Here is a 26313-nt window from a genome sequence, read left to right as displayed (position 1 = left end):
GAAGGGCATCTTGGTTCTTTCCACAGTTTGGCGACCGTGGCCATTGCTGCTATGAGCATTGGGGTACAGATGGCCCTTATTTTCACCACATCTGTATCTTTGGGGTAAATACCCAGTAGTGCAATTGCAGGGTCATGGGGAAGCTCTATTTTTAATTTCTCGAGGAATCTCCACACTGTTCTCCAAAGTGGCTGCACCAACTTGCATTCCCACCAACAGTGTAAGAGGGTTCCCCTTTCTCCACATACCCTCCAACACACGTTGTTTCCTGTGTTGCTAATTTTGGCCATTCTAACTGGTGTAAGGTGGTATCTCAATGTGGTTTTAATTTGAATCTCCCTGATGGCCAGTGATGATGAACATTTTTTCATGTGTCTGATAGTCATTTCAACAACAGTTTATGTTACAAATACTCTTCCTTCTCTTCATCCTGCCCAAGTAGAAATAGCTCAGGAGTAAATTATTTTTATCCTGCCACTTGAAAGATAAAACAGTCTTCAGCAGGGTGTACTCAGAAATGGAGGAGCCATTGTGTCCCATGGGAACAGGAAAGTGTGCAGAAGGAACTGAGCCACTTCAGGACTGTTCCTGAGGCCCTTGGATGTCCCCACCACCTATTGTGACCACATCATTCAGCTTCCTCAGACGCCCATTCCTTTTCCTTCCTTTCAGTAGATGTTCTGTGTGTGTGTGTGTGTGTGTGTGTGTGTGTGTGTGCACCCGTGTCTTTTCTCTTTGATAGCATGCCTTAGAAAGAAAAAGTATTTAGTTTTTGAACCTGGTCTAGTTTTTGTTGTTATTACTTTTTATGTACTATTGATTTATTGGTAATATGTATTATAATCAGTTTGTATTTGGTATAACAAATTGGCTAAATGTTTCTCAACTCTTGACATCAATATGAGAGATACCTAAGATACCTAATATTAGAGAAACAATAATAGTTCTTTTATTTATTTATATGTATTTCTCACCTAATCCTCATCATAACCTGATGTGATAGGGGTTATTATCCATACTTTATAGAACATAGAACTGAAATGTAGAGAGGGAAAATAAACTTGCTGTGATCACACAGGTAGAGGGAGAAAGGCCAGATTCAAGCTGAGGGCAGTAGCCATTAACCTGAGCAGATTCTATCTTAGTAAAATGAATCAGCACAACTTCACTACTGCGAGAAGGGTGCCATATTCTCCCTTTCCTCTAGCTGTGTGACTAAAGCATGGAGCTTTTCATCCAGGTTTTAAAAAACCATCTCCCTCATTATTTAGACTTTCATAATACTTACTTGTTTCTCGGTGAGCTTGAGAATATATTGACTAGAGAATTATTATTGTCTAGCTTGAGAAACAGAAGCAGTCATTTACTCTGTCTCTTTTTTGGTCCACATTCCATATGGACCAAGCCCTGTGCTCAAGACCCTGGAAGCACTTACCCTAGTTGTGTGTAGCGTTAGGTAGCAGCACTGGGGGTATAAGTCCAAATCAGTCCAGTTTGAATTTGTGTCTTGGCCACTGCCCACAACTGGGGGAGCTTCACTGGCTCAAGAAAGGCTGCAGACTGACACAACAACTTGAGAACACATAGGAATTCTGACTGCAGTGTTGGCTCTGGGCCGCAGGACGCAATGGCTTTTCTTATTTTCCTCAGGGGACTTTTGCTACCTGATGAGGCTTCCTATACAACACCATGTGCCTTTGCAGTTGGATGGAATGATTGGACCCCAGAGGGCTTCAACTTCTTGGTGTCTTTTATACAAAGGAGTAGGCCCCAAAAGGACTTCTTACATAATGTAATTGTAATAATTATAATAAAGACCAGTGGCCTTTGTGGCAGTTGAAGTTGCTAAATAAAATCTGGGCAGCTTCACCTACTGATCTGAATTTACTATGACCTCCTGTTTTTCTAGGGTGACAGAGAAGCAGAGCTGGGGCTGCCTTTTTCTCCTCTGTGTGATCGAAAATCAACGATGGTTGCTCAGTCGCAAGTGGGTATGTGTTGACAGCCCTTTGGATGGGAAGAAAAAACAGAGGGGTGCCTAGAAGTAAGCTCAGATGCTCCCAGTGGTTCTTTGGCTGGGAACCTGGCTCCATTCTGCTGTACTGTGCTCATGGCTCTGGCTGGTTGGGTTGATGGAGCTGCTCCCCCCATCCTACTCTCTGGAATGTGGCTGGTTTGTGGGAAGATTAGACAATGATGCTCTGCTATCTCTGTTATTCCCCACTAAGAGCAAAAGGGGCCTCAACTTTCCAGTGCAATGACAAGAATCAGTGGCAAGAAGCCCATTCTATTTCAGCCTCTCCATTCTGCATGCAATACCGGAAGTCTCCCTGGCATTGCTCCTCAATGATGCTTCCTCTGGCCTTGTTTCCAGGACAGTCCCATTTCCTGGATGACCCTACTTCTAGGAACGGTTCATTTTAAATGTTTCCTTCTTTTTAGAAATGTTTTAGCACCTTTTTTTGGTGAAGATAATTTTATAGTGCTGATAACCATAATATGTGTGCATTACAAAAATTCTCAGATATGAGAGAGGGTACCAGTATCACACATAAATTAACTATCAGCAGTGCTCTTCACTTGGAAGAGTCTGCAATCACTTAAAAAAGAAATTCAAAGATTTACTGATTTTTTCCTGCTTGTATTTTGAGTACTCATTCCTTTTTTTCATAATAATATATTGAGTTTCTGTGAGGTGCCAGGTGCTAATGGGTACTAAAACAGATGTTATAAAAAAACAAATACAAATTATGTATGGTATCTGCTCCCAAAGACATTGAACCAGTGTTGGGCGGTAGGTAGGACGTTAGGAAAACAGAAGCTGTGTGAGTGTTACAGTACTAAGGTAGAGTTTTGTACATGGCACACTTGGGTACGCAACAGAGTGTGGACCATTAGAAGCAGAAAGACTTGTTGAAGGGTAATATTTGAGTTGGGGCTTAAGAAATAAGTAGGTAGTTATCTAGTTAGATGGTGTTGTTGGTTAGAGGTGTGTAAAGGGTAAGTGGAAGGGCATTCCAGGTAAGGGATTAGCATATACTGAGCAGGGAAATTTAAAACAGTCTTGTATGGTCAGGGCATCACAAACAGCTCCATACGGCTGGAGTAGTGGGCAGAGAATAGGATGAAGTGAGCGACATGTCTGGAGAGAAAATCAGGGCATATCTAAAGAATTTTAAATAAGATTTAAAAATATATAAATTGACGCTTTAGAATAAGAGTCTGCAAACTGTAGCCTGGGGACTAAATCTGGCCTACCACTTGATCCTATAAATGGTTTTATTATAACACAGCTAAGCTCATTCATTTGCAAATTGTCTGCGGCTACTTTTACACTACAGTGAGAGAGTTAAGGAGTTGTCATAGATTTGGCCCACAGAACCTAAAATATTCACTGCCTGGTCCTTTGGAGAAAGTTTGTTAACCGCAGTTTTAGAAAAATTTTCTATCAGTAGCTGGGAGGGTTCTGAGTTAGACTGGAGGCAAGGAAATCAGCCTGGTGCCTTCTGCAGGATTATAAGGAAACAATGATGGTGATAGGATGGAGGGAGGACAGAGATTTTCCAGGAGAGGGGTAGCATGTAATATATTAAGGATTCAGCTGGATGCAAAACTAAGGTGAAGGCAGCAATCCAGATTAAGTGGTTGGACCATGGTCCCATTATAAGGGATGGAGGGGAAGCTGGTAATTTAGTTCTGGTTTGGACCTGTTGACTTTAACTTGAATGAAAACAAAAAGGTGAAAACAGTGTCATGAAACACTTCAGTTTCAGCTTAAGCCAAATTTATAAAATTAGACTGCAATTAATTGTCATACAAAGTTGGCCATCAGTGTTTCCTTATCAGGATACTATGGGTATTTGGGACAATGCTTGTTTTGCCAATTACATTGTAAGGTTTTTAGCATCCTTCATTGTTAGGCATTAATTGCCAGGATCACCCCCTCCTCAGTCATGAGAACCAAATAGCATTTGTACAAATCACCATATTTCCTTTGATTGGTATTTCATTTTCTTCCAACTTCCATGTGGCTGTGTAATGAACCACCACCAGTAGTTTCAGATCATAAATTTTCTACTACTATGTCACAGCATACCCAGGCAATTTTGGGCCATTGAGACAGTGACTCTAACCTAACATCAATTATCTCCCCAACATGGCAATATCTCCAAGTTCCAGTTCCAGATCCAGATCTGACCCCTCTCCCAGTTTCCAACCCTCGTTCTTTTGGTTCTGCTTGCCCTCTCTCATCTGGATATGTCCCTGGCACATCAGAGTCAGCAGATCTAAGACTGAGCCCATCGTCCTTTACCCTGGCCACAGTTTCCCATCATTCCTCTGTTCTCTGCTTTGCAGTGGGAGGTATCTGACAATTCCCACTTAGAAGCAGCACCCCCCCACACTGTGCTTGCACCTGTGCCTCCGTGACACCCCCGTCTTTCACTAGCACTAAATCCCACCTTCCTTACCTTTCCTTCAAGCTGTTGCAACAGCTTCTAAAATGATTTTCCCAGCTTCAGCCTCTTCTGCTCTCTCCCTTCATGTCCATCTTGCCTGATTAACTTTCCCAAAGAATAATGAAAAAAATCTAACTGTGATTCTCTCTAAATATCTCAAGGGGCTTCTAGTGCACATTCTAGGTCACACCCAACTCCTTGGAGAGATCCTTAGGAACCTCCCTCCCTGAGCTGGTGACTACCTGCCTTCCCAAACTTTCCCCTCTCCAACTCCAAAAATATCCTTAAGCCCCAGTCATTCCTGAGACACATCCTACATTTCCCCCATCCTCATCACTTGGCTTATCCTACCTCTTCCACCTCGAGTGAAGAAACTTAGGGCTCAGCTCAAACATCACAACCTCCATAAAGCTGTTCATAGGCCTCTCAGTGGGAAGGAAAATATTCTCCCTCCCTTACCTTCCCAGGGGCCGTCTTTGGGCTTCTCTTTGTCCTTTTCCATGTACTCTAGGGGTCATTTTTGTGCTTAGTTAATCTCTCTTATAACGCCTTGAGGGTAGACAGGTTGTGATCTACATCTTTGTCTCACAGGCAGCACCAACTACAGCATTTGTTGGATGGAGGGGGCGATTTGAATATGTGTTTCTTAATCACTCGATTGAGCTAGCTATTAGAAAGTCATAGAAAAGTTATGTAAGAGAAATGGAACTGACTCACGATATTCAACTCAAGGCACATGTTAAATGAATAAAGACCAACTTCCTCTCTCCTAATCTGATCTGGAGTTCCTCTGTGGATAAATTTTAAAAGAAAGTTAAGATTCATCAGTTTCCATAGGAAAATATGGAAAGGCCCAATTAACATGTAGTTCCTCTGAGGTGTTGCTGTCTCTCTTCAGGTTTTATTGATTTCATTGTGGAGCCCACCTTCACTGTGCTCACGGACATGACTGAGAAGATTGTGAGCCCTTTAATTGATGAAACCTCCCAAACTGGTGGGACAGGACAAAGGCGTTCAAGGTGAGTGGAGAAACTTGAAGGATGGGGGTCAGGTCAGCCTGTCTGTGAGGACAGAGTTGTTCCTTTGGGAGAGATGGGGGTATTTTATAATGATGTTTGCTCTCCCTCTCTTGTAAGGGGGTTGTCTGCCTCTTTCTTTTTCTCAGAGGAATGGAAGCTGGACTGTCTGTGCTCTCCAGGCTGGCCTGGAAGGGAGTGACCAAGATTCACACCATGACTGGTGGGTTTCCAGTGCTGGTCCTCTACCCTTTTCTCTCTTTTGGTGCTTTCGCTCATGGCAGCACCCATCACGGCACTTTGACCTTCTGGGCCCAGGCGGTCCTTGCTCCCCATACAGCAAAAAGAAAGTACCCCTGATCAGAATTCTCACAAGAAATGAAACTGACTTTAATTTCTAGGTTTCGGAGAAGAAGGAAGTGGAGGAAGGAAAAAGAACCTGGGGTCAGAGGCACTCCAGTATGGGGTGGGGGTCTGGAGCTGGAGCAAAAGAGGTACAAGTGACTGGGTAACTTGGAAAAGTGGTCAGTGTCAAAGCAGGTAGGTACAGTGGGGAACCAGGTAGCAGCCCAGTTTCAAACGGGTTAATTTCAGAGAACTGAAGACAGAGAATTCATGTGAGAGAACTCTAGTCATATTGAATAAGAGGATACCAATCAGCAGAGAAGAAATATGGGGAAAAGCAACCCTCATGAGGCTGAAACCTTGATTTTTTTTTTCCTGCTGAAAATATAGAATTTCCTATTTGTCACATATGGAAAATAGGAATCTCAAATTTCAGGACCCAGGAATTTCGCAACACAACTTGAGGAGTGTTAACCACTCCTTCTTGGGCTCACTCCTTGGCATACATTTTTTTTTAAACACTAACCTTCCCCTTTGGTGTGACTTTGTGTCCTCCAGTTTGAACAGCATCAGTTCAGCGGATGCAAAGCGGTCGGGTGTGAAGAGCACTGGCTCGGAAGGAAGCGCCCCCATCAACAGTTCTGTCATCCCCGTTGACTATAAGAGTTTTAAGACGACTTGGACTGAGGTGGTGCACATCAACCGAGAGAGATGGAGGGCCAAGGTGCCCAAAGGTAACATGCTACTGGGGAATCTTCCAGGGGATCTGTCCAGACCCACTTAGAAAACAAGGCATTGCTACCCCTGATTTATAGGAATTACAAAGGAAACACGATCTCAGGATCTGGATTCAAATGGCTTGACTGGTAGGGTCCAGTGTGTGTAGCACTCAGTGCACAATAGAATAAGGCAAGCCCCCACTTCAGCATGACCTTTGTGCTTGACTAAATTCTTGTTGGTGTGAAGATCCTACCATGGATGGCCGTTATTTCTTGGTTTCTGCGAGACCACCTTGTCATTCTCATTTCATGTCATGTGACATAATGATGAGGCCTACTTTCTTCCTTTATCTGAGTAAAGCCTGGCCAATAGCCACCTCTAACTTTACACTGGGATAGAAGGAACTGTAATATCCTTTCGAGCATTTTTAGCCCCCTTTCATGTTCTCAACTTATCTTCAGTCATGACTCAGGGACCTTCTGAGACCAGACAAAATTTAGGTCTCTTACTCTTCCGCCATCTTGCTCCTCCCCTCAGACTGATCTGAGATGAAGGTAGCTTGTAGGCAAAATTCACTGAGGCCAACATCAAAATTCAGATGAGAAAAGTCAGGACTCTTGGTACTATAGATAAAAAAGACTGAAATCCTTGTGCTTCTTGACAGCTGAAATCCATTTGCTCATACACATATTCATGTTTCTCGAACACATACTACACGATCCATACGTACGACATGCTCAGCCTGTAGCCTAGGGAGGAACATGTACGTGGGATAGGGGTACGATGCCATGGCACTGGATTCTAGGGAGAGACGCAAACATAGATGGCTCTTGGAGCTCAGGGAGGGGACTGACCCCAGTGGGATTTGTGGAGGTGAGACTTCAACAATAGTCAGTGTTTGTTAACATCTACCGAATGCCTCCTACGTGCTGAGAGTATGGAGATGAAGCACAGACATCCTGGTCCTCAGAGCTTACCGTCTCCTGAGAGCAGGGGGCATTCCCACAGAGTTTCCTCCAAGGGCAGGATGGAAGTTCAGTCAAGGATTTGCGCTTGTCTCCAGCACCCATTGGCCCTGGGCCCCAGGCCCTCATTACAAGAAAGGAGAGTTTTATCCTCAAACACAACCCTGACACTTTTATCAACCAGGGCCTGCACAGCAAGTTGAAGGAAGTGTGGGAGAGGCCGGGCAGGATAAGTTCTGGCTCTGGAGGCCCCTCATACATCAGGGGCTGCTTCTAGGGTGGGACAGAAGAGACCCACCCCACTGCTGCAGTTGTTTAAAAGCCGGCTCCTGTGGCTTGTCCACAGAATCCTGCCCGAGTGGTTGCTCATTTCAGGTGGGGCAAAGGGTTTGTATTTATTGGCGCTTTTAAGGCTTAATTGGGCCCTTATCATTTCAGGACAGATGTTGGACCCTGAGCTACGGAGCCAACACCTCTTCCATATTTTAAATGTAGCCTCTCCCAGTCTATTCCGATGCTTGAAACATTTAAATTCTCCCTGTTGGCAGAGCTTGCAAGCAGCAATTGCGGCTACTACGTCATCTCAAAAGAAGCGCTCTCTTACAATCAGTTACACTCATTACATACGAAAATCCAATTCCCGACCACACACAGTCTAAAGAGGTACTTAAAAATAATTTGTTTGCAGTTCTCTGGCTTGCTTAAGTTACCTTCAGAAACTGATCACCGAGGGGACCATAGCCGGCTTCTTTTCCAGGGGAAAACTGGCCCTTTGAGAATGTTGTAAATAAACGCTAATAATTACAAAATGTTAGGTATGCTGATTGTGATATGGTTAAGCTATTTTGGAAGCATAAAGGGACTTGTCCCTAAATCTGTCTAGGGTGTTTCAGAAGGCATCTTGTAGCCAGGACTTCAAGGATGCCTGAGGTTGAGTCCTGCAGGAGGTGTTAGATTTTAAAATGGGAAACAAGGAGAAAAGATATGGATGGAGGCACAAAGCCTGGGTTATATATGTTTCGTGGGAAGATAGTTTGAATATCAAAGCAAATTTCAGTTAGTGGGGAAATGGAGAATTGAATCCCTACTTGCACTGGGCTCTTTGGCAGATTCATGTAGATTCTTTGAGAAAATTACCTTCTGAGGATGATAATAGATATCACAGAGTTGATGCAAAGAACAGAAATAGATTTGCAAAGCACTGAGAATGGAGCCTGCATGTGGTTAGTGCCTGATAACTCATAGCGGTTATTTTAAAAAAGCTGGGAAAGAAAGTTAGAGGTTGGAATGCAGAGTTAAGAAGATAGTGCTAAAAATACCAACCTATATCTAATACTCTATCTTACCGTTTTCAGCCTCCCAGGAATGCTGTTGACTAGTGCACTGGTGCTGAGAGATCCATTTACATCTTTCTTTCCACTGGTGGTTAGTTTGTACTTGATTATCCCAGGCTGTTTTGCTCTCATTCTTTTCTATAAGAAAACCGCAATTTAAAGAAAGTCTGACCTGCATGGGGCACTTGAACATATCTTGTTATTAAATTGATTAGAATGGGATCTAAAGTCTTAGTTTTATTAACCAACCTGATAGACAAAGCTTGCTAGACCAGAACCCATAGTTGTTAGAAATGATTAAATCTATATTTCTTAACAGCTCTCAGGGCTGAAAATTATTATTCCCCAAGATATGTAGGCATAATAATTTGTAAGTCTGATCAATATTGATCAATTTTTTTCAGTATTTAATACTTTATAAACATTTTTTTCTGGTGTAAAAATATGTTTAGGTTATAATGCTGAAATACAAATATATGTGTAAAGAAAAAAATAAAAATCACTCCTAACTTCTTCAGCCAGATATTGGTGAAATTCGGATATGATTCTTTTTAATTTTATTTATCATGCATATATATTTATATAAGTAAAACTTTATATTTTGTTTTACTATTTCTATTTTAAGAATTTTATCTTGATATTGAATATTCTCAGAAAGTATGATTTAAATGGCTGCATTTTTTTTTTAATTTTTTTTTAATTTTTTATAAACATATAATATATTTTTATCCCCAGGGGTACAGGTCTGTGAATTGCCAGGTTTACACACTTCACAGCACTCACCATATAGCACATACCCTCCCCAATGTCCATAATCCCCCCCCCAAATGGCTGCATTTTATGTAACAGTCCTCTATTTCTGCACATTTTGGTTGTCAATTCTTCATTATTATATATAATACAGTTATAAACATACAAGTTCAAAAGTCTTTGAACCTGCCTCTGATTACTTACCTAGGATAAATTTCTAGATGTGGAATTCTTCTGTCAAAGTAAATGAAAAACTATAAAGCTCTTGATATGTATTATCAAATTTCTCTCTGGAAAGTTTCTTCTTCTTCTTCTTTTTTTTTTTTTTAACTAATGTCTTCCAAAAGAAGTGGGAGTTATTTCCAATAGAAGTGGGAGGTATTCCCCCTTCATTTTTCTCATTAGGATGTTTATATTTTTATTATTGATTCATAATAACTCTTTACATATAAAGGACAGCAGTTCTTCAATTGACAAAATATCTTGGCAGTTTCTGTCATATCTAGTTTGTCATATGCCTTTTAATTTTTTGTCATATGCCTTTTAATTATGTTCTTTTTTGATAAGTATAGTCACCATCTGTCAACTTACAACATTCTTGTAGTATTATTGAGTATATTTCCTATGCTGTAGTTTTTATCTCCATGATTTATTTATTTTGTAACTGGAAGTTTGTACCTTTTTAATCTCCTTTATCTATTTTGCCCTTCCCCCTACCCATTAGCTAGCTTTGTAAATGGTCTTTTTAAATATATCCTATTTGGGGGGTGCCTAGGTGGCTTAGATGGTTAAGGTCTGTCTTGATCATGATCAAGACATGATCAAGATCATGATCTCTAGATCCTGGGATCAAGCCACATATCAGGCTCCCAGCTCAGTGGAGAGTCTGCTTCTCCCTCCCCACTTCCTCTCCCTGTGCTTGTGTTCTAATGAATAAATGCAAAATCTTTAAATACATCCTAATTTTATTTTTCCAGAGATTATCTTTACATTTTTATTGACTTATGTGTCTATTAATGTAAATATGAAATCGTATATAATGACACTCTTTGCAAATGCTGAGATATTTATTGAATTTTTATTTATTTCTTCCATAATCGATCAGTTTTTGTTGAGATACCACAAGATTTGTAATCTGAGTGATTATAAGTAAATTGTTATTTAATTAACTTAACCTTAATATTACTTTTAATATTTGCTTCAAGTTTTATATCTAGCTTAACAACAATTTTTTTTAACACTAAGATTTACTAGTTTTATTGCACATCATTTATATATTTTCCTCATTCTTGAGGATCTAATACTGCTTGAATTTTTCTCCCAGCTGGAGGACTTCTTGGCTTCCATTTTTAGAAAGACCCCGTGTAAACACCTTCTGAGTCCTTAAATATATAGAAGTATTTTTTTGTTGTTTTTGTATATAACAGAGTTAACTATTCAAAATTCATATAGTATTTTGGTTGTTTGTTTTTCTGTTAGTCAGTTTCTCTCCTTTTCTTTCTCTCTCTCTGTAGGTAGTTTAAGTAGGTAATTCAGAAAATTATATCAAGGGATAACTAGTTCAATGCCATTTTTAACCAAGAGACTATAAATCATTATTCAGAAAGGGAAGTTGAACAAAGAAATCAATGTACTTCTCCCAGAATGTGTAGGCATTCAGTGTGGGATAGAACCAGCTCTCAAGAGGAATGAGAATTATGGATCATGAGGGCTCTGCTCTGCCTTGCTCTACCTTAACTCAATAGCTGCTTGTTTGGGCCATTTTCATTGTGAGACAAATCACCATAGATAGTCTGAAACAGGAAGCAAAAGGAAATGGAATTGAACTCTACTAGTCTAGAAGCCTACCAGTATGACTTAGATGCCTAAAGATGATAGATGCCTAAAACTAAGAGCTGAAAACTTAATTCTATCTATATTATCCTCAGAACCTTGTAGCACATACAAATTAATTGTACACTTAACCTACTTTTTCTCTTTGTAAGAAAGGTTTAGGTATATTAATAATTTCACCCTGAAAATATGTGGCACAAACATACTTCCTGTCAATTTTTTTTTCTTATTTACATGCTTGCTTGTTTTTGTTTGTTTGTTTTAAAGATTTTATTTATTTATTTGACAGAGAGAGACATAGCGGAAGAGGGAATACAAGCAGGGGCAGAGGGAGAGGGAGAAGCAGGCTTCCCGCCAAGCAGGGAGCCCAATGCAGGGCTCGATCCCAGGACCCTATGATCATGACCTGAGCTGAAGGCAGACGCTTAACGACTGAGCCACCCAGGTGCCCCTGTTTTTGTCTATTTAGAGTAGTATCACTGGGTGCTGATGGCTGGTCACCCTAATATCATATATTTCAAAGACTCAAGGAGAGATGCAAGTAGAGAAGTTGAAGAACATTGCAGGCCACCTGCAGGAACACAGTTGCCACAGGGAAAGGAGTCATGTAGTGGAACAGGTCACCTAGGATCTGATCATAATGTCGTAGGAGCTACCATCATTAATGCAAACATTAATCACCTGCTGTCCACAGTAGTTGAGCAAAACCAGATTTATTTCTAAAATGGACCTTCTCCCAGGTTTTTTTCTGCTGGATTTTCCATAAAAAATTGTTCTGACTCAGTTGTCAAATGAATTTTTTTTGCTCAGATAATATTTTATGCTCTTCTGTAGCAAACCAGAATTTAACACCTTCAGTTTTTATCAAGTTCCTTTTAACTTGAGGATATTTTGAGTGTTGGAAGCTTGCCACAGCTACAGTGGGGATTCTGTGAGAGGACCATGAGTTATTTAACCTGGTACTTGAATATGAATGAAAATTCCCCTCCCTATCACTTTTTCTCTGTGTGGTGAATACATCATCTTTTTACTCACCTGTATTAGTGGTTAAGGAAACCAACATTTGTCAAATGGCTAGCTCCCCCAGGATAGGACTTTAGAGTTTGTACACTTTCTGTATTTTACACAGGCCTGGATTACAGATGATGGAATAGGTACAAGTCAGGTTCATTGGCAGATAGGGGGAACCATACCATGTGTTTCATTTAGTTAACAGATACTCCATGTGTATCTGCTATGTGCCAGGTGCTGTACCAAGCACTGGAATTCAGTGATGGAGATGACATTTAACCTCTGTCCTCAGGGCACTGTGGGAGGATGAGAGGAAGTCAGGGTGAATAGTCTATGGGGCCTTCTGTGACCCTGTAGTCCAATGAGAATGCCATCTCAGCATCTGCAAGGGCATTCTCTTACCCTTTAGTTGTACCTTTCTGTAGAAGTCAGAAGACAAATTATACTCTATATGTGAATAATTATTTAATTTTTTAAAGAAATCTTTACATACCTTTTCATTATAAAGTATAAATGCATCTTGTTGGGTAGCAGAATGTCAGGAAATATTGAATGGCAAACATTTAAAATTTAAATCCATGCTTGTCCATACTGATTGCATATTAGAATCATCTGGAGAGCATTTAAAATATCCTACCCTTGCCCCTCTCCCTCCACAATATGATTTAATGTGTCTGGGGTGAGGCCAGGGCATTGAATTGGATGGGTTGGAAGGATGAATCAATGAAAAGATTAATGAAAACTTAATAAGATATTAAGGAGGACATTTGAGCCAGGCAGATATAGGGGGAGGAAAAGCAAAATGAAGCTGGAGATCAAAGACATCCACAAAATACAATGCCATAAAGCCCCACGAACATGTGAACTGGATCAGATTTGGGCTTTTGTGCTCTTAAGCAGCTAGGACAAGGGGAGACATAACCACCCTGGTACCCATTAGATTACAAACAAACTTGTTGTCTGTGAAGGCTAGTTTTTTTAGGAGCAAGACTAACCAAGGAAAATAAAGAGGACCCTTGATAATGAGATGTGGGATATTTTTAACCCATCTAGAGAAAAAAAAATGCAGTAGTGCTTTTTAGAATGGACGGCACAATCTGGAAGGCCTTTTGAATCAGTTGGATGCTAAACGGGCTGGGTCTGTCCGGTAAGGGAGGTCTGGTCTCTGTTAGGTGTGTGTCACTTCCTACAGCCCAGCACCTCTTCATTGCCTCAACCCCCCTGTAATACCTCAGCTCTGCCTGTCCTTGGTCGTTTGACCACTTCATCTGTCGACAACCGCTTCTAGATCTGTGTTAGCCATACTGACTAACTCAGTATCCCTTGAACATACCAAGCTCATTCTGACCTCATGGCCTTGACGTTTTCTATGTCCTTGCCCTGGAATGTTAGTTTCCCTGATTATTTCATGGCTGGCAATTCATCATTAAGAATTTGTCAGGTAGCACTTTCTTTACCTCCTGATCTAATGCCACCTCCTCCCTTATGCTGATCCTGTTCCTTCATACTACTTTACTTTCCTTTTTGCTTTACCTTTTTCACCACCTGAAATCATCTTACTGACTGGTTTACTTAATTATGGTCTTTTCAGTTCCCATAAGTCTTGTTTGCTCCTACATTCCCAGTGCCTAAAATGGTACTTGATACTGTCACTCCTCAATAAATATGTTGAACAAATGAACCAATCTTTTCATGAATACTTGATTATATGCAATGATGCTGTGTTTTTGATGAAACACAGAGTCAGACCTTTTCAGAGTAAGGAGAATTGGAAATAAGGCTGACATCCTCTCATTAAAGGGGAAGATGCAGACCAGGGTACCTGCCCAAACTAAAGGCTACATTTAATCTTGTGGACAGTTTGAAGACCGTGCTTTTTGTAAGGCCTAATTATTCTCTTCCTACTTTTAATTTCACAGTGACCTGAAACGGTGGTGGTTATTTTTCCTGTCTTTCTGTTTTGTCATCAGTTGTTTGTGTTTAAACTCCAGAGCCTAAGCGAATCTCCATGAAACTCCCAATTTCTACTGTGGCCATGGGAGGGTTTTGTAGTGTCCCTGAGCCTTGACTTCACATTTCTAAAAGAGGGTTTTAATAATGGTAGCTACCGCCTACGTCTGTTTTGAGAATGAAAAAGTAATCTTTAGAAAGCACTTAGCATAATACCTGGCAAAGAGGACACACTCAAGAGAAGTTATTGATGATAAAATTGAAAATGCCAATTGTTATATTGGTTTATTGTTATTATCCTTATTATTATTACTTTCTCCCTGCCCCTTCTGCTCACCCACTATTTCCAGAAATGACATCACCAGGAACCGATTTTATTAGTTTCCTGAATATGGACACTAATCTCACTCGAATTAACCAGAAATAGACCCCAAACACTCAGTGCAAATACTTGTTTTTGTTTAAAGAGGCAGTTCTCCTAATAGCGTGACCTCTTTTCATCTTTTCTGTGCCTTTCCTGACTTGCCATGGGAACAGAGGAGAAGGCCAAGAAGGAAGCAGAGGAAAAAGCTCGCCTGGCTGCAGAGGAGAAGCAAAAGGAAATGGAAGCCAAAAGTCAGGCTGAAGAAGGCTCAGCTGGCAAAGCCGAGAAAAAGACATCTGGGGAAGCTAAGAATCAAGTCAATGGAACGCGCACGAACAAAAGCGACAACCCTCGTGGGAAAAATTCCAAAGCTGAGAAGTCCTCAGGAGAAAAACAACAGAATGGTGAGTACAGTTTCACTGGTGAAAGGCTCTTTTCACGGTGTTAATGATGTGATGAATGGAAACTGGCAAATAACCGCACCTAGGAGGATGGCTCTCGGAGCCGCGTCTCTGGCCCCCCCAGCTGCTGCTCATCACACCTCACTGGGCCATGGATTCCATTAGGATCCCATCAAAAGCAGCCAGAGGCTGGCTTGGGCCTTTCTCTCTGGGGAGATTTATGCTTGTCAGACCTTTACCAGCTGTTCTGGAGACTCTGGTCAGTGCCGGCCTGTCCACTGGGGAAATAACTATTACCAATCTGAGCACATTCCTGAGTGCTTACTGCCCAGATGTGTGGATGGAAAGTGTCTTCCATATGCACCCTCCCTCTAGCAGGCAGGGCTGGGACTCAGGTCTGTGTGTCTGTAGGTGAATAAATATATACATTAGAATGACCACCTGTCCCCTTTGCCTGGGGACTGAGGAGCTTCCTGCATCTAGAGCTTTAGATTTTAAAACCAGAAAAGTACCAGCCAAACCCGGATGATCTAGTCATCACCTTAAATGCACTGTGCTTGACGCTGAGAATTTAGAAGTAGAAAGGCCACAGGAAGTCCACAATCTCATAGAGGACATGGACATCCTTAGAAATAATTCTGAGCAAGTAACAGTCATGGCAAGGCAGCCAAACTTAGCTCAAGGATCATGTCAAAAAAGAGACATTGGCCTTCTTGTGTCTGAGGCTCATAGAATGGAGAAATGTCCAAGAAAGCTTCAGGGACTGGTGGTGCCTGAGCCGTTTTCAATGCTGAACTTCGCTGGTCAGATGGGGGATGGGGACTTCTTCACCAGAGGGACCAAGACAAGCTGAGGCACAGGCCATGGAATGGTTACCTTGTTTAGGGAAGATCAGGAAGTTCAGAGTCTCTGGAACTTTCAAGGGCCCGGTTGTAGCAAGGTAGTTTTGCAGTCTGACAGACTTGGATTCGAGGCACAACTGTGCCTCTCACTTCTTGGTGGCCTTGATCAGGTTACTTAGCCTTCTACTGGCTCTGTGAAGTGTGCAGAGTAATACCACCTCACGGCAGGGCCACTTATGAGCCTCCAATAATGAGAATGAGAGCCGGAACAATGACAACAATAGAATAATTAGCATTTATTGACTATCGACCAGATGCTCTTTTAAGTACTCTCTTTACTTATTTATTCTCTTATCCGCCTGGTAGGCCACTCTGTAGCTATTATGTATGCAACATAGTCTGAATAAATGAGGAATATGTAGAAGATGCTTAGCACAACACTCTCCAATTATTTTTACAATGAACATATAGAACATGTAGAATCAGAAAACAGTATTTTAATACATACGATAATGTTAATAACTCATATCATGTTCTAAGAGCTTTGCATAAATTCCCTCAAGTAACCGTGTGAGCTCCCCAGGAGGTAGAAAAAACTTGTCCAGTTTCTCAGCAACCTGGTTCTGGAGACTGCTCCTAAGTAGCTTTGTATTCAAGTGCATCATTGTCCAGAAAGTATGTTCAATTATATAAGAATTTATGATATACCTGTTGGAGTTTTTAGAGGGCAGTGCATAAGACCCCCTCTTGTCCCCTCTGGAGGTCAGAACCAACTAAGAGAAAGATACCAGAATCAGAAAGTCAGTGGTCAACATATTAGTTCTCTTGCAACTGGAGTTGAATTGGAAAGTGTGACTTGGTCTACTGAGCACATGGGCTTCTTCACACACCTGCCTTGAAGTGAACTTAGCCAACGAGATACTGGCAGGGCAGGCAGGCCTAGGACCTGCCACCTCATTCTCTCCCCAGGACCCGAGCACCCCAGCACCCCAGAAAGTTGCTTCTGGAGTGATGCAAAAAGTGTGTGTCTTGTAGAAAACATATCTCGGAGGGAGCTGGGAACTAGAGAAATGGGTGGCTGAACTGAACTTTGCATTCTCAAACTCCTCCTAGATGAGCCTCTCCTTCTCAAAGGAGGAGTATGGAAGGGCTCCTGAGAGAGGCAAGATATGTTTCTTCCTTACATTTTTTTTCTTTTAGGAAAGTGGGTTAAAATGCCTTTTCCTTCATAAAAGTAATATGAATAGCATATTGAATGTTTAATATATGCCAGACATTGTACATGAGATTTTACCTACATTAAGTCATTTAAAAATGCTAACAACTCTGTGAGGTAAATATACTGATTCCCGTTTTGCAGATGAGGAAACGGAGACTCAGAGAGTTTAAATCAACTTGCTTACGGTCAAGCAGCCACTAAGTAGAGATTTCAAGTCAAATTCAGGTCTGGGTCCAAATTCTGTGTTTCGTTATCACCATGTCCATTCTATTAGCAAGTTTTGGTGCTATTGGGGAGAGTGGGAAATCAGAGGAATATTAGCCAAGGTCCACGAGAAGCTTATAATCTCTTCCAGGGTTTGGTGTACTTTTTCTGTAAAGGACCAGATAGTAAATATTGTAGACTTTGAGAGCCATGCCGTCTCTACTGCAACTGCTTAACACTCCTGTTTTAGTGCAAAAGCAGCCACAGATAACATATAAACAAGTGAACATGGCTGAATTCCAATAAAAATTTGTTTCTAAAAATGCAAGTTTGAATTCTATATACTTTTCAAATACCATTAAATATTCTTCTCTTTTTTTCAACCATTTAATAATATAAAAACTATTCTTAGTTTTGGGGCCGTATAAGACCAGGCACTGGGAGCATGTTTGGCTCATGGGCCAGAGTTTACCAACCCCTGGTCTGGTCAGGGAGAGAAACCAATGAACATAAACATGCCAGTCACAGAGAGGGTTATAAATTCTATGAGATAGGTATAATCAAATACCCAGAGAGGGCAGAGGTGGCAGAAATCAGTTCTGAAGACCATTAGAGGGAGAGCCTGAAAGAAAAAAACAGGAGCCTGAGTTTTCGACTAAGCTGGGTTGATTTCACAACTGTGTTTATTTCCCAAAGTAATCAACAGTCTGCCATTTCCCTTAAAAATTAAGTATTAAATGAGAGATGGGAAAAGAAGTCAATTTTAAGCAATAATAAGAAAGGCTAATGGTGGTTCGGGACTGTGTTACAGCAGTCTAATGAAAATGATTTATAACTGTGCAGAAAGGCTCTTTTGTTTCCCCTGTTTATTGAATAACAGCTCACATCAGCCATTACTCCATATACAACCCATGGGAAATTACCTAATGGATTCTGTTCAAGGAACATCATCAAACAAATATGTGTCACTTTCCCATCATCCTTCTTTGTGGTCTCCTAAGATACTTCTGGGATGGAACCAGAGGACGGTGGTTAAGTGGAGGTTCTAGAGGTGTTCTCATCAGCCACTATGAGATCCCCTAAGCTTTGGTCTCCATCAAGTTACTTCCTTTCTCAGCCTCTCCAAGCCTGACTAAGGACAAGGCAGGCTGCCCACAGGCTATTGGCTGGCAAATTGAACCTCTCCTGCGACTTCTGGAAGACATCCTGGTCTTGTTGCAGCTGTGGATAAAGCTCCAGTCCAGGGAAACCTTGAAGGCATAAAGTATTGTGCATTAGGGTGTAAAGGCTCATTTAGAAAAGAAAGACATTTTTCTGCAGGGAATTAGTTTGACTACAGGGCTCAAGATCCTTGATTCCATCTCTGGATCCTTAAAAGAAGAAGGAGCCAGTATTTGGAATGTTCCGAGGGACTTCCAAAGGAATCCTCTTTTTGGCCACTGATGGTGGTAAAGGGTAATGAGTATGTCCTTCACTTGAATTCCTCCTGCTTACACTCTGGCTGGAGTTGACCCCCTTTCCCTTCAATCCCTTCAGCCAGTTCATCCCATTTCAGAATTAAGAGTAAGAGGAAACTTGGGGAATTTATTGACTCCTAACTTAGCTTAGGATTTATCAAATTCCATTGGAAGATACTTACTTTGTCAAATATATCACAACCCAAAATGGTCTTGAATCGTCCTTAGATAACCAATTCTTTGTAAATCTGTGGGCCAAAAGCATTTAAAAATGGCAGCAATAAATAGAAGCCTGAAATTGGAAACTTGAGCTTCGTAGAGAAGTTAGAGCCTAGCTTCTAGAATCAGACCCATCTATGTATAATGTGGTAGATTGCTTTATTTATGCCTTAGGTTCGTAGCCATAGAACAGAGATGGTAATATAAGTTTCATATCCATTCTTCACAAGTTGGTTTGAACAAATCACTTTGTGGAAAGATCAGTTGGCCATCTCTGTAAAAACCATCAGACAGATGGCTTAAACCAGATCTACGGCTGCCAACAGGAACAGTTTTGCTGCTGGAAGGAGCCACACATGCAAGGTTATGGGCAGAGGCGGGGCCCAGGGTGGTGTACAAACCACTGGCAGGAGGCTGGCACGCTGCTCAACACAGCAGGACAGACCAGCGTGTGACTCAGTGGCTACAGGGAAGCCAGAGGAAAACTCACCCTTGGAAAACATCCTCAATCATTTGATGAGTTTGTTATTCTGCAAATTGATTGTTTTGTGAATTAAACTGTGATGAATTTGTCTACTTTCCATCGGAGTACCTTCACAATGGGGTTGTTAGAAGAATTTAATGAAACGATGCAGGCAACATGTCTGGCACAAAGAAAGCAGGAAAGATAAGACCCTGCTTTCTCCTTCCTGGCTGCAATTATCCTTAGGGTCTTCTTGCTTCAAGAAGTTTGAGTATTTTAGTTGTAAATCATTCTGGGTTTTATGCAGGCTAAAAAGAAAGATGCCGCTAGTAAGACCGTAAGAAAATTTTCCAAAAGTTGAGAATAAGGCTGGGGAAAGGATGCCATGTCCTTTCAATGTCATAGTGGCAAACTGTTGAACAGACATGGCCAGGGATTATGTAATTATCTTAGACAGGGGTTGGCAAGAAGTCTTCTGTGTCGGCCCAGCCAGTAACTCATCCTGGTTTTGCATGTCTCTGTCACAACTATGCAGCGCTTATCACTACGGCATGAAAGCAGCCACAGACAGTATGTAATTGAATGCATGTGACTATTTCCAATGATCTCTGTTTCCATATTGGCCCCCGGGCTACAGGTGGACGACTCCTGCTTTAGGAGAACATGACTGTTTAACTTTGTCATTTACTATTGACACAAGCCTAGGTACTGCGAAGTTGTGTGGTAATTTACAGATTTTTGACTGTTAGAAGAGATTACCCCCTTGCCCACCGGTTATGATTTTATTGCCCTGTAGGAGATAACCAGTTTTATTTCTAACACAGCAATCTCATTTTAAAGGTTTTCTAAAAGGCCTATAAATACCCATTTCCTTAAATGCCCTTGGCACCATCCTTACTATCTCTCTGATTCTTTCGTGAATGAATTAAGTTTTTGACACATGTTTATTCTACATCTGTTTGCATAGTGTTTCTGAACACTTACAAATCATATTTTGACAAGCTGTTACTTAGAATACTGTTTATAACTCCGTTTTAGAGTTCAAATATCATTGCGTGATGTGCCAGAGATCACATTCACTACCTTAAATATGTTTGTCCTTATAGTAGGTCTGTAAAGTATATTATTATCCCCATTTTGCAGATGAGGAAACTGACACCTATAGAACTTGAGTAGCTATGAGCTGGCATAATTTACATTTGACCTAAGTTTTTCTGCTCTCCACAGCCCAATAATAAAGCTGAACTTCTTTTCTCAAAAATAAACATTATTGGCTCAAGTGCTACGTTGTTTAACAGGAACTTTGTCTCAATTTCTGGATCATAATCTAACTTTTAAGACCTAATATGTGGTTTAAAAAGGTATTTACATTCAGACATGTACCCCCTCATGACTAAAATTATGTACTTTTTTTTTCATCTTTTTACCTTGACAAGTTTAGGACTATTTATAACTTCCCCTTTAGCTGTATACATATGCTGTTTGTCATGTTTATTACTTTCAGGTGACGTGAAAGATGGTAAAAATAAGACAGACAGGAAGGATCAATCCAATGTTGGAAGTGATTCAAAGAAAACAGATGGTAAGAGCATAATTCCCATTATATTTTTCCATAAAATGTGCAATTTAATGCAGGTTTGTTAGAATTACACCTAGAATTGAGTTGTGATTGTTAATATATTCTTATATTATACTGTAAAAAATCCCTTCACTGCATGTAGGGAGTATTCAATCCCTATTTCAGTAATTTACAGATTATCATTGTGTCTCTTCCCCTCTGCCATCCTTTGCTTCATCTCAAATGCATTCTATACTCTCTCTCTTCACCACTTGCCATTTTTTCATTTTCACTTTAAAGTTGCCTCAGGACTTACTGTTTGGAATGGAATGGACTACAAGTCTTTGGATGTGAATTGTGGGAAGTGCTCCATGTTTTCAGTTTTAGCATTTTCTCTTTTAATGAGGAATTATTGCTTTTGGTAAGAACAGAAATCTGTTCGGTGTTATCACTGTGTTGGGAGGCCCACATGTTGGAGAATGTGCATAGTTGTAGAATGCAGGTTGGTCAGCAAGAATAAGTCTCAAAGGCAAGTTCCGAATGGCAATCCCCACCAAACCAGTTAGACTGAACCTACCTTGTGATGTGCTCCATGAACATTGCTTTTACTTTTCACAAAGAGCATTCTACTCCTCTAAAGCCTGAAAAATTCAGATTATATTATCCTTCAGACTTTGTACTAGCCTACTGAGAAAACTGTTCTTACCTTTTATATCAACCTCCTGTTTCATTTGTAACATGGGCTTATTCTTGGCGACTCCTTCATACATGTACATGATATTAAACTGAACATGCATGCTTACTTCGGCAGCACATATACTAAAACTGAAAATGCAAGTTTCTAGAGTTAGTGGTTTGTGTTAAGAGTCCCAGATGCTTTTGAATCATACCTCCCTAGAGACATTGCATTGGATGCTAAGCTGTTCTTTGATGGTTTGGTTTTAATGTCATTGAAGGACAACTACTGAGTATCCAGATTGAGGAGTAAGAGGAAATTTGAACACAACTCCACCTATTAAAAAGGAAGCAGCCCCTCTAGCTTTCATCTCTAAGCCACTGTGACAGGCTTTCTTTACTCATATGCACGAAATCAGTTCTCAAGACTTTTCTTTTAAGCTCATTCAATTATTCACTCCAGGTGTCTTATCACATAATTCCTAGGGAACACCCATATGCAGTTTTTCACCGAATTGTTTATGCAAATGGAAACCATATATCTAATAAAAATAAAAATAAATAGCTCCTTGAATGATTGTGACTAAGACATGAATTACACAGAGACAAAACAGAATTCAAGGGGCGCCTGGGTGGCTCAGTGGGTTAAGCTTCTGCCTTCAGCTCAGGTCATGATCTTGGGGTTCTGGGAGCGATCCCCACATTGGGCTCTCTGCTCGGCAAGGAGCCTGCTTCCCTCTTTCTCTGCCTGCTGCTCTGCCTACTTGTGATCTCTCTCTCTCTCTCTGTCAAATAAATAAATAAATAAAATCTTAAAAAAAAAAAAAACCCACAAAAAAAACCAGAATTCAAAATGACAGTCATCCTAGCCAAACTTTATTATGGGTAAGGTTTGTTGCCAGATATCATTAAACCCAAGTCAAGGTAACACAAGCCAGAACATGTACAGTAGAGGAGAATGGTGTTAGATATAAACCCAGCACCTGGACACCTGGCCCATCCTGCACCCAGTGACTAGTCCATCTGAATTCCTACAGCATAAAAGTGCAGAGTAAGTCCCAAATCTTTAATATGGGATCTTGTTGCATTTTTATATTGTACTACAAATATCTATAATATACATACATCATCTGTTATGATGGTGTCATGTGGGCTTGTGAGTTAAATTTTATTACCTTCATTAAGCACTTTTATTTTACCGGTGCCATTTGTAATTGAATTGTCCCCAAGTATTTAAAATAATTAAACAGCCTTTTTAAAAAAGAGGAGTGTGGGAAGGGATCAACAGATATGTTCTATTGAACAAATAAATGTAAAGCTTGATTGCTTAATGAACACGATTCTGGATCCCACTGGACAATGAAAAGCGTTCAATAAATAAAGAAGAGATATTTTCTGATGTCTATTCCTTTTCCCCTCCATAACTTTAACTTTCCTCTGCTTCCAGTGGGTCAGGTGTGTTTATACTAGCAAGCTTATACACAAACTTGGACATGAACAACTTTCTATTTTAATTTCATTGATGGGCTAATGTGACATCAGTCGTTCTCACTGCTTTGATATCATAAGGACACAGATCACTGGGCTTCAGTTACTTGTGCTATCTTGGCCAAAAATCTTTCCCAGGACTAAAGCCATTCTTGGTGGCATGAAGTGGAATAGATTTTGATCAGCCTCATTTATCTCTTCACCTTTGGTCATCAAAAGTCTCTACTTAAGGAAAAATTTTAAGTGATATATGGATCAGAGGGTACATTGATTATTAAAAGCTGCCTAGTAATAACCATATACATTTTGAACATTTCTTTTTAATAGATCCTATTACATTTGATGATGAGAGGTAGTCAGTTTAACTATTGTTAATGCCTCTCCCCCTAATACAAGCCTTGGGAGCCAGGGGTGACCAGCTCTGTCTAATTTTTGAGAGGGAGTATCCAAGCCCAATTCAGTGCCCAGTATGACCAAACCCACTATGGTTTGAAGTTGGAACATTGTACCCATTCAGAAAGAAACCTGATGGAAACTGGACCACAGTTGGTTATTCCCAAACTCCACTGAGCTGAGGCACACACAGAGGGAAGGGGTGTGTGCTAAAAGCATAAATTATATCCTGGCATAGTGAAAACATTGCAGTTGAACATTATCTCTGTCAGGCTACTGAGGTACTACTTAGTATCCTGCAGCACTAATTTTGAAACAGGCTTCAAAGAATGAATGTCCTTTGAAACTACATTGTTTACTCTTAGGGAGAAATGTACTAACATAAAAAGATCAGGGCCTCTGAGCCAAGATTCTCTCAGGGCCTAAACTTTTACAGTGTCACTGGGAGACTGGCGGGTTGCCAGTGAATGAATTATTTTCAGTGTGTTTTTAGTCATGTTTGAAACAGCATAGTCTCTTGGACCTGCCATAATTTTTTATAGTTGCCCAGAAATATGAATTTGCTTTTAACTTTGACTACATTAAAGAGATATAAGAGATAGCCACCATTTGTGTCTCTCAAAAGATTGATTATATGATATAATATATAAGATATAAGATAGCCACCATTTATGTCTCTCAAAAGATTGATTATAATTAGGCCCTACGGGGTTATTTGCCAAGTCCCAGAGAGAGAGTTCAGCAGGAATTTCTCCTTCACTGAATGTTCTGGAAATTGGAGTGTTTAAGAGTGTTCATGAAATTTAAAAGTCAATTGTGTAGAATGAAAAGAGTGGACAAAAGACCATCTATGTACCTCTGCTTCTGCCAAAAAGGACTAATAAGAATTAGATTCACCCTTTCACCTGAAACAATAATAATCATAATAAAGGACAACTTACGTGGAAAAATAGTTTTCAAGATACTGGACGTCAAGAAATGAAGAACAGTAATCTCCAAGAAATAGGAAACAAATGATATAATACCTATGATTGCTCCAGCTTACTCCTTTGAGAGGATTTCCAAGCAACATAGGAGGGAGAACCCAGGCAGACCTGATGGATTTCTTGAGTTGAAGAGTTGAATAAGGGTCTGGGGAGAGCCATTGTGGCTCAAGTTAATAAGATAAAGTACCAGAGAGGAGAGAGCTGTAGAGATATAGAACTCCAGAAATCTAAAGAGTAGTCATTCATCAGAGTCCTGATTGACCCATACAGATAAGAAACTACCTGAGATCAGGAAAGAACCATTCAAGAGGATTAGAGGGAGTGGTCCTAATGTTCACACTTCATATAAGGCAATAAAAGTGCCTATTCCCAATAGCCAGACTTGAATACCTCATAATTTAAAGGGAATTGGGTAGAAGCCACCTAAATTGTCTTATTTTGTTAGTTGGGGAGTAAATAGCTGTAAGCTAAATGCTGCTTTGGTCTCACCTAATAAACCTTGAAAACAAGACATAAAAGGATCAAAGTGTTTCCAAATAACTGCACCCCAAAGTTCGTGTATAGGAATACAAAAGTATCCAGTACCCAACAAGGTAAAATTCACCATATCCAATATCCCATCAAAAACTACTGGATGTGCAAAGAAGCAAGAAAATACTATGCGTAATAAGAGAGAGAGAGAGAGAGAGAGAACTGAAACAGAAGTTAGAATAGCAGACAAGAATATTAAAGTAGTTCTTATAACTATAACCCATATGTTTGAAAGTTGATTAGGGATATGGGAGATACAAAGAAGGGAAAATCAAACTTCTAGAAATAAACACTATAATGTATGATTGAGAAAACATACTGGATGGTATTAGCTAAAAACATCGGATGAAATTAATAATAAGTGAAAATAATAAGATGAAAATAATAATAAGAGATTAGACATTGTAGAAGAAAAGAATAGTGAAAAACTATCCAAAATAAAACAGAAAAAAATTGTAAAGAGCAACAGTGAATTTTAGGACATCTTCAACAGCCTAATGTATGTAACTGGAGTTCCTAACATAAAGAAGAGAGAGAGGAAGAAAGAAAAATATTTGATGAAGTAATTTACTTGGGCAAAGCAAATTTTGCCCAATGATAAAAACTACAAATGCACAGACTCAAGAAGCTCAGTAAAGCCCAAGCACAAGAAATTTGATAAAATTACACCAAAACATGTCATAATCACATTATTCAAAACCAGTAATGAAGAGAAAATTTAAAACAGCAAGAGGGATAAAAAAAATTCATGTACAATTGAACAAAGATGAGGATAACTGTAGATTTCTTATCAGAAACAATGCAAGCGAGAAGACAGTGGAGCAACATCTTTAACATGCTGAAAGAATAAAATAATTCAATTAAGAATTCTATACCCAGCAAAAATATCTTTCAGATATAAAAGCTGAAAGAAGTCATCACTGGTGGACCCCACAGTACAAGAAATGTTAATCAAAGGGAGTAGGGTAACTATGCCAGTTGGAAATATGGACCTGCCCAAAAGAATGAGGCACATGAAAAATGGTAACTAGATGGATAAAGATCATTGCCTATTTGAACAATATAATAGTAATACATCATCTGATTTTTAACACATACAACTGAGGGGTACATGTACGGTGCCTTTGGTTAG

At 40.1% G+C, this 26313-nt stretch overlaps 1 protein-coding gene across 4 annotated transcripts in view; it reads left to right on the top strand.

Moving 5' to 3' along the window:
• Positions 1-26313, top strand: part of LOC111147299 (phosphodiesterase 1C) — a 598548-nt gene that overhangs the window by 525641 nt on the left and 46594 nt on the right. For all 4 annotated transcript variants that reach the window (XM_022503266.1, XM_022503267.1, XM_022503268.1 and 1 more), the window contains 5 exons: positions 1910-1991; positions 5356-5476; positions 6377-6552; positions 14919-15149; positions 21055-21132. In XM_022503266.1, the coding sequence (XP_022358974.1) occupies positions 1910-1991; positions 5356-5476; positions 6377-6552; positions 14919-15149; positions 21055-21132 (688 nt within the window). The remainder of the gene's footprint in view (positions 1-1909; positions 1992-5355; positions 5477-6376; positions 6553-14918; positions 15150-21054; positions 21133-26313) is intronic.

The sequence above is a fragment of the Enhydra lutris genome, unplaced genomic scaffold (genome assembly GCF_002288905.1).
Source record: "Enhydra lutris kenyoni isolate GAN:26980312 unplaced genomic scaffold, ASM228890v2 scaffoldscaffold16, whole genome shotgun sequence".
In the NCBI taxonomy this organism is placed as follows: Eukaryota; Metazoa; Chordata; class Mammalia; order Carnivora; family Mustelidae; genus Enhydra; species Enhydra lutris.
Note: the sequence above shows the minus strand (reverse complement) of the source record. Positions and strands in the feature narration are given on the sequence as shown.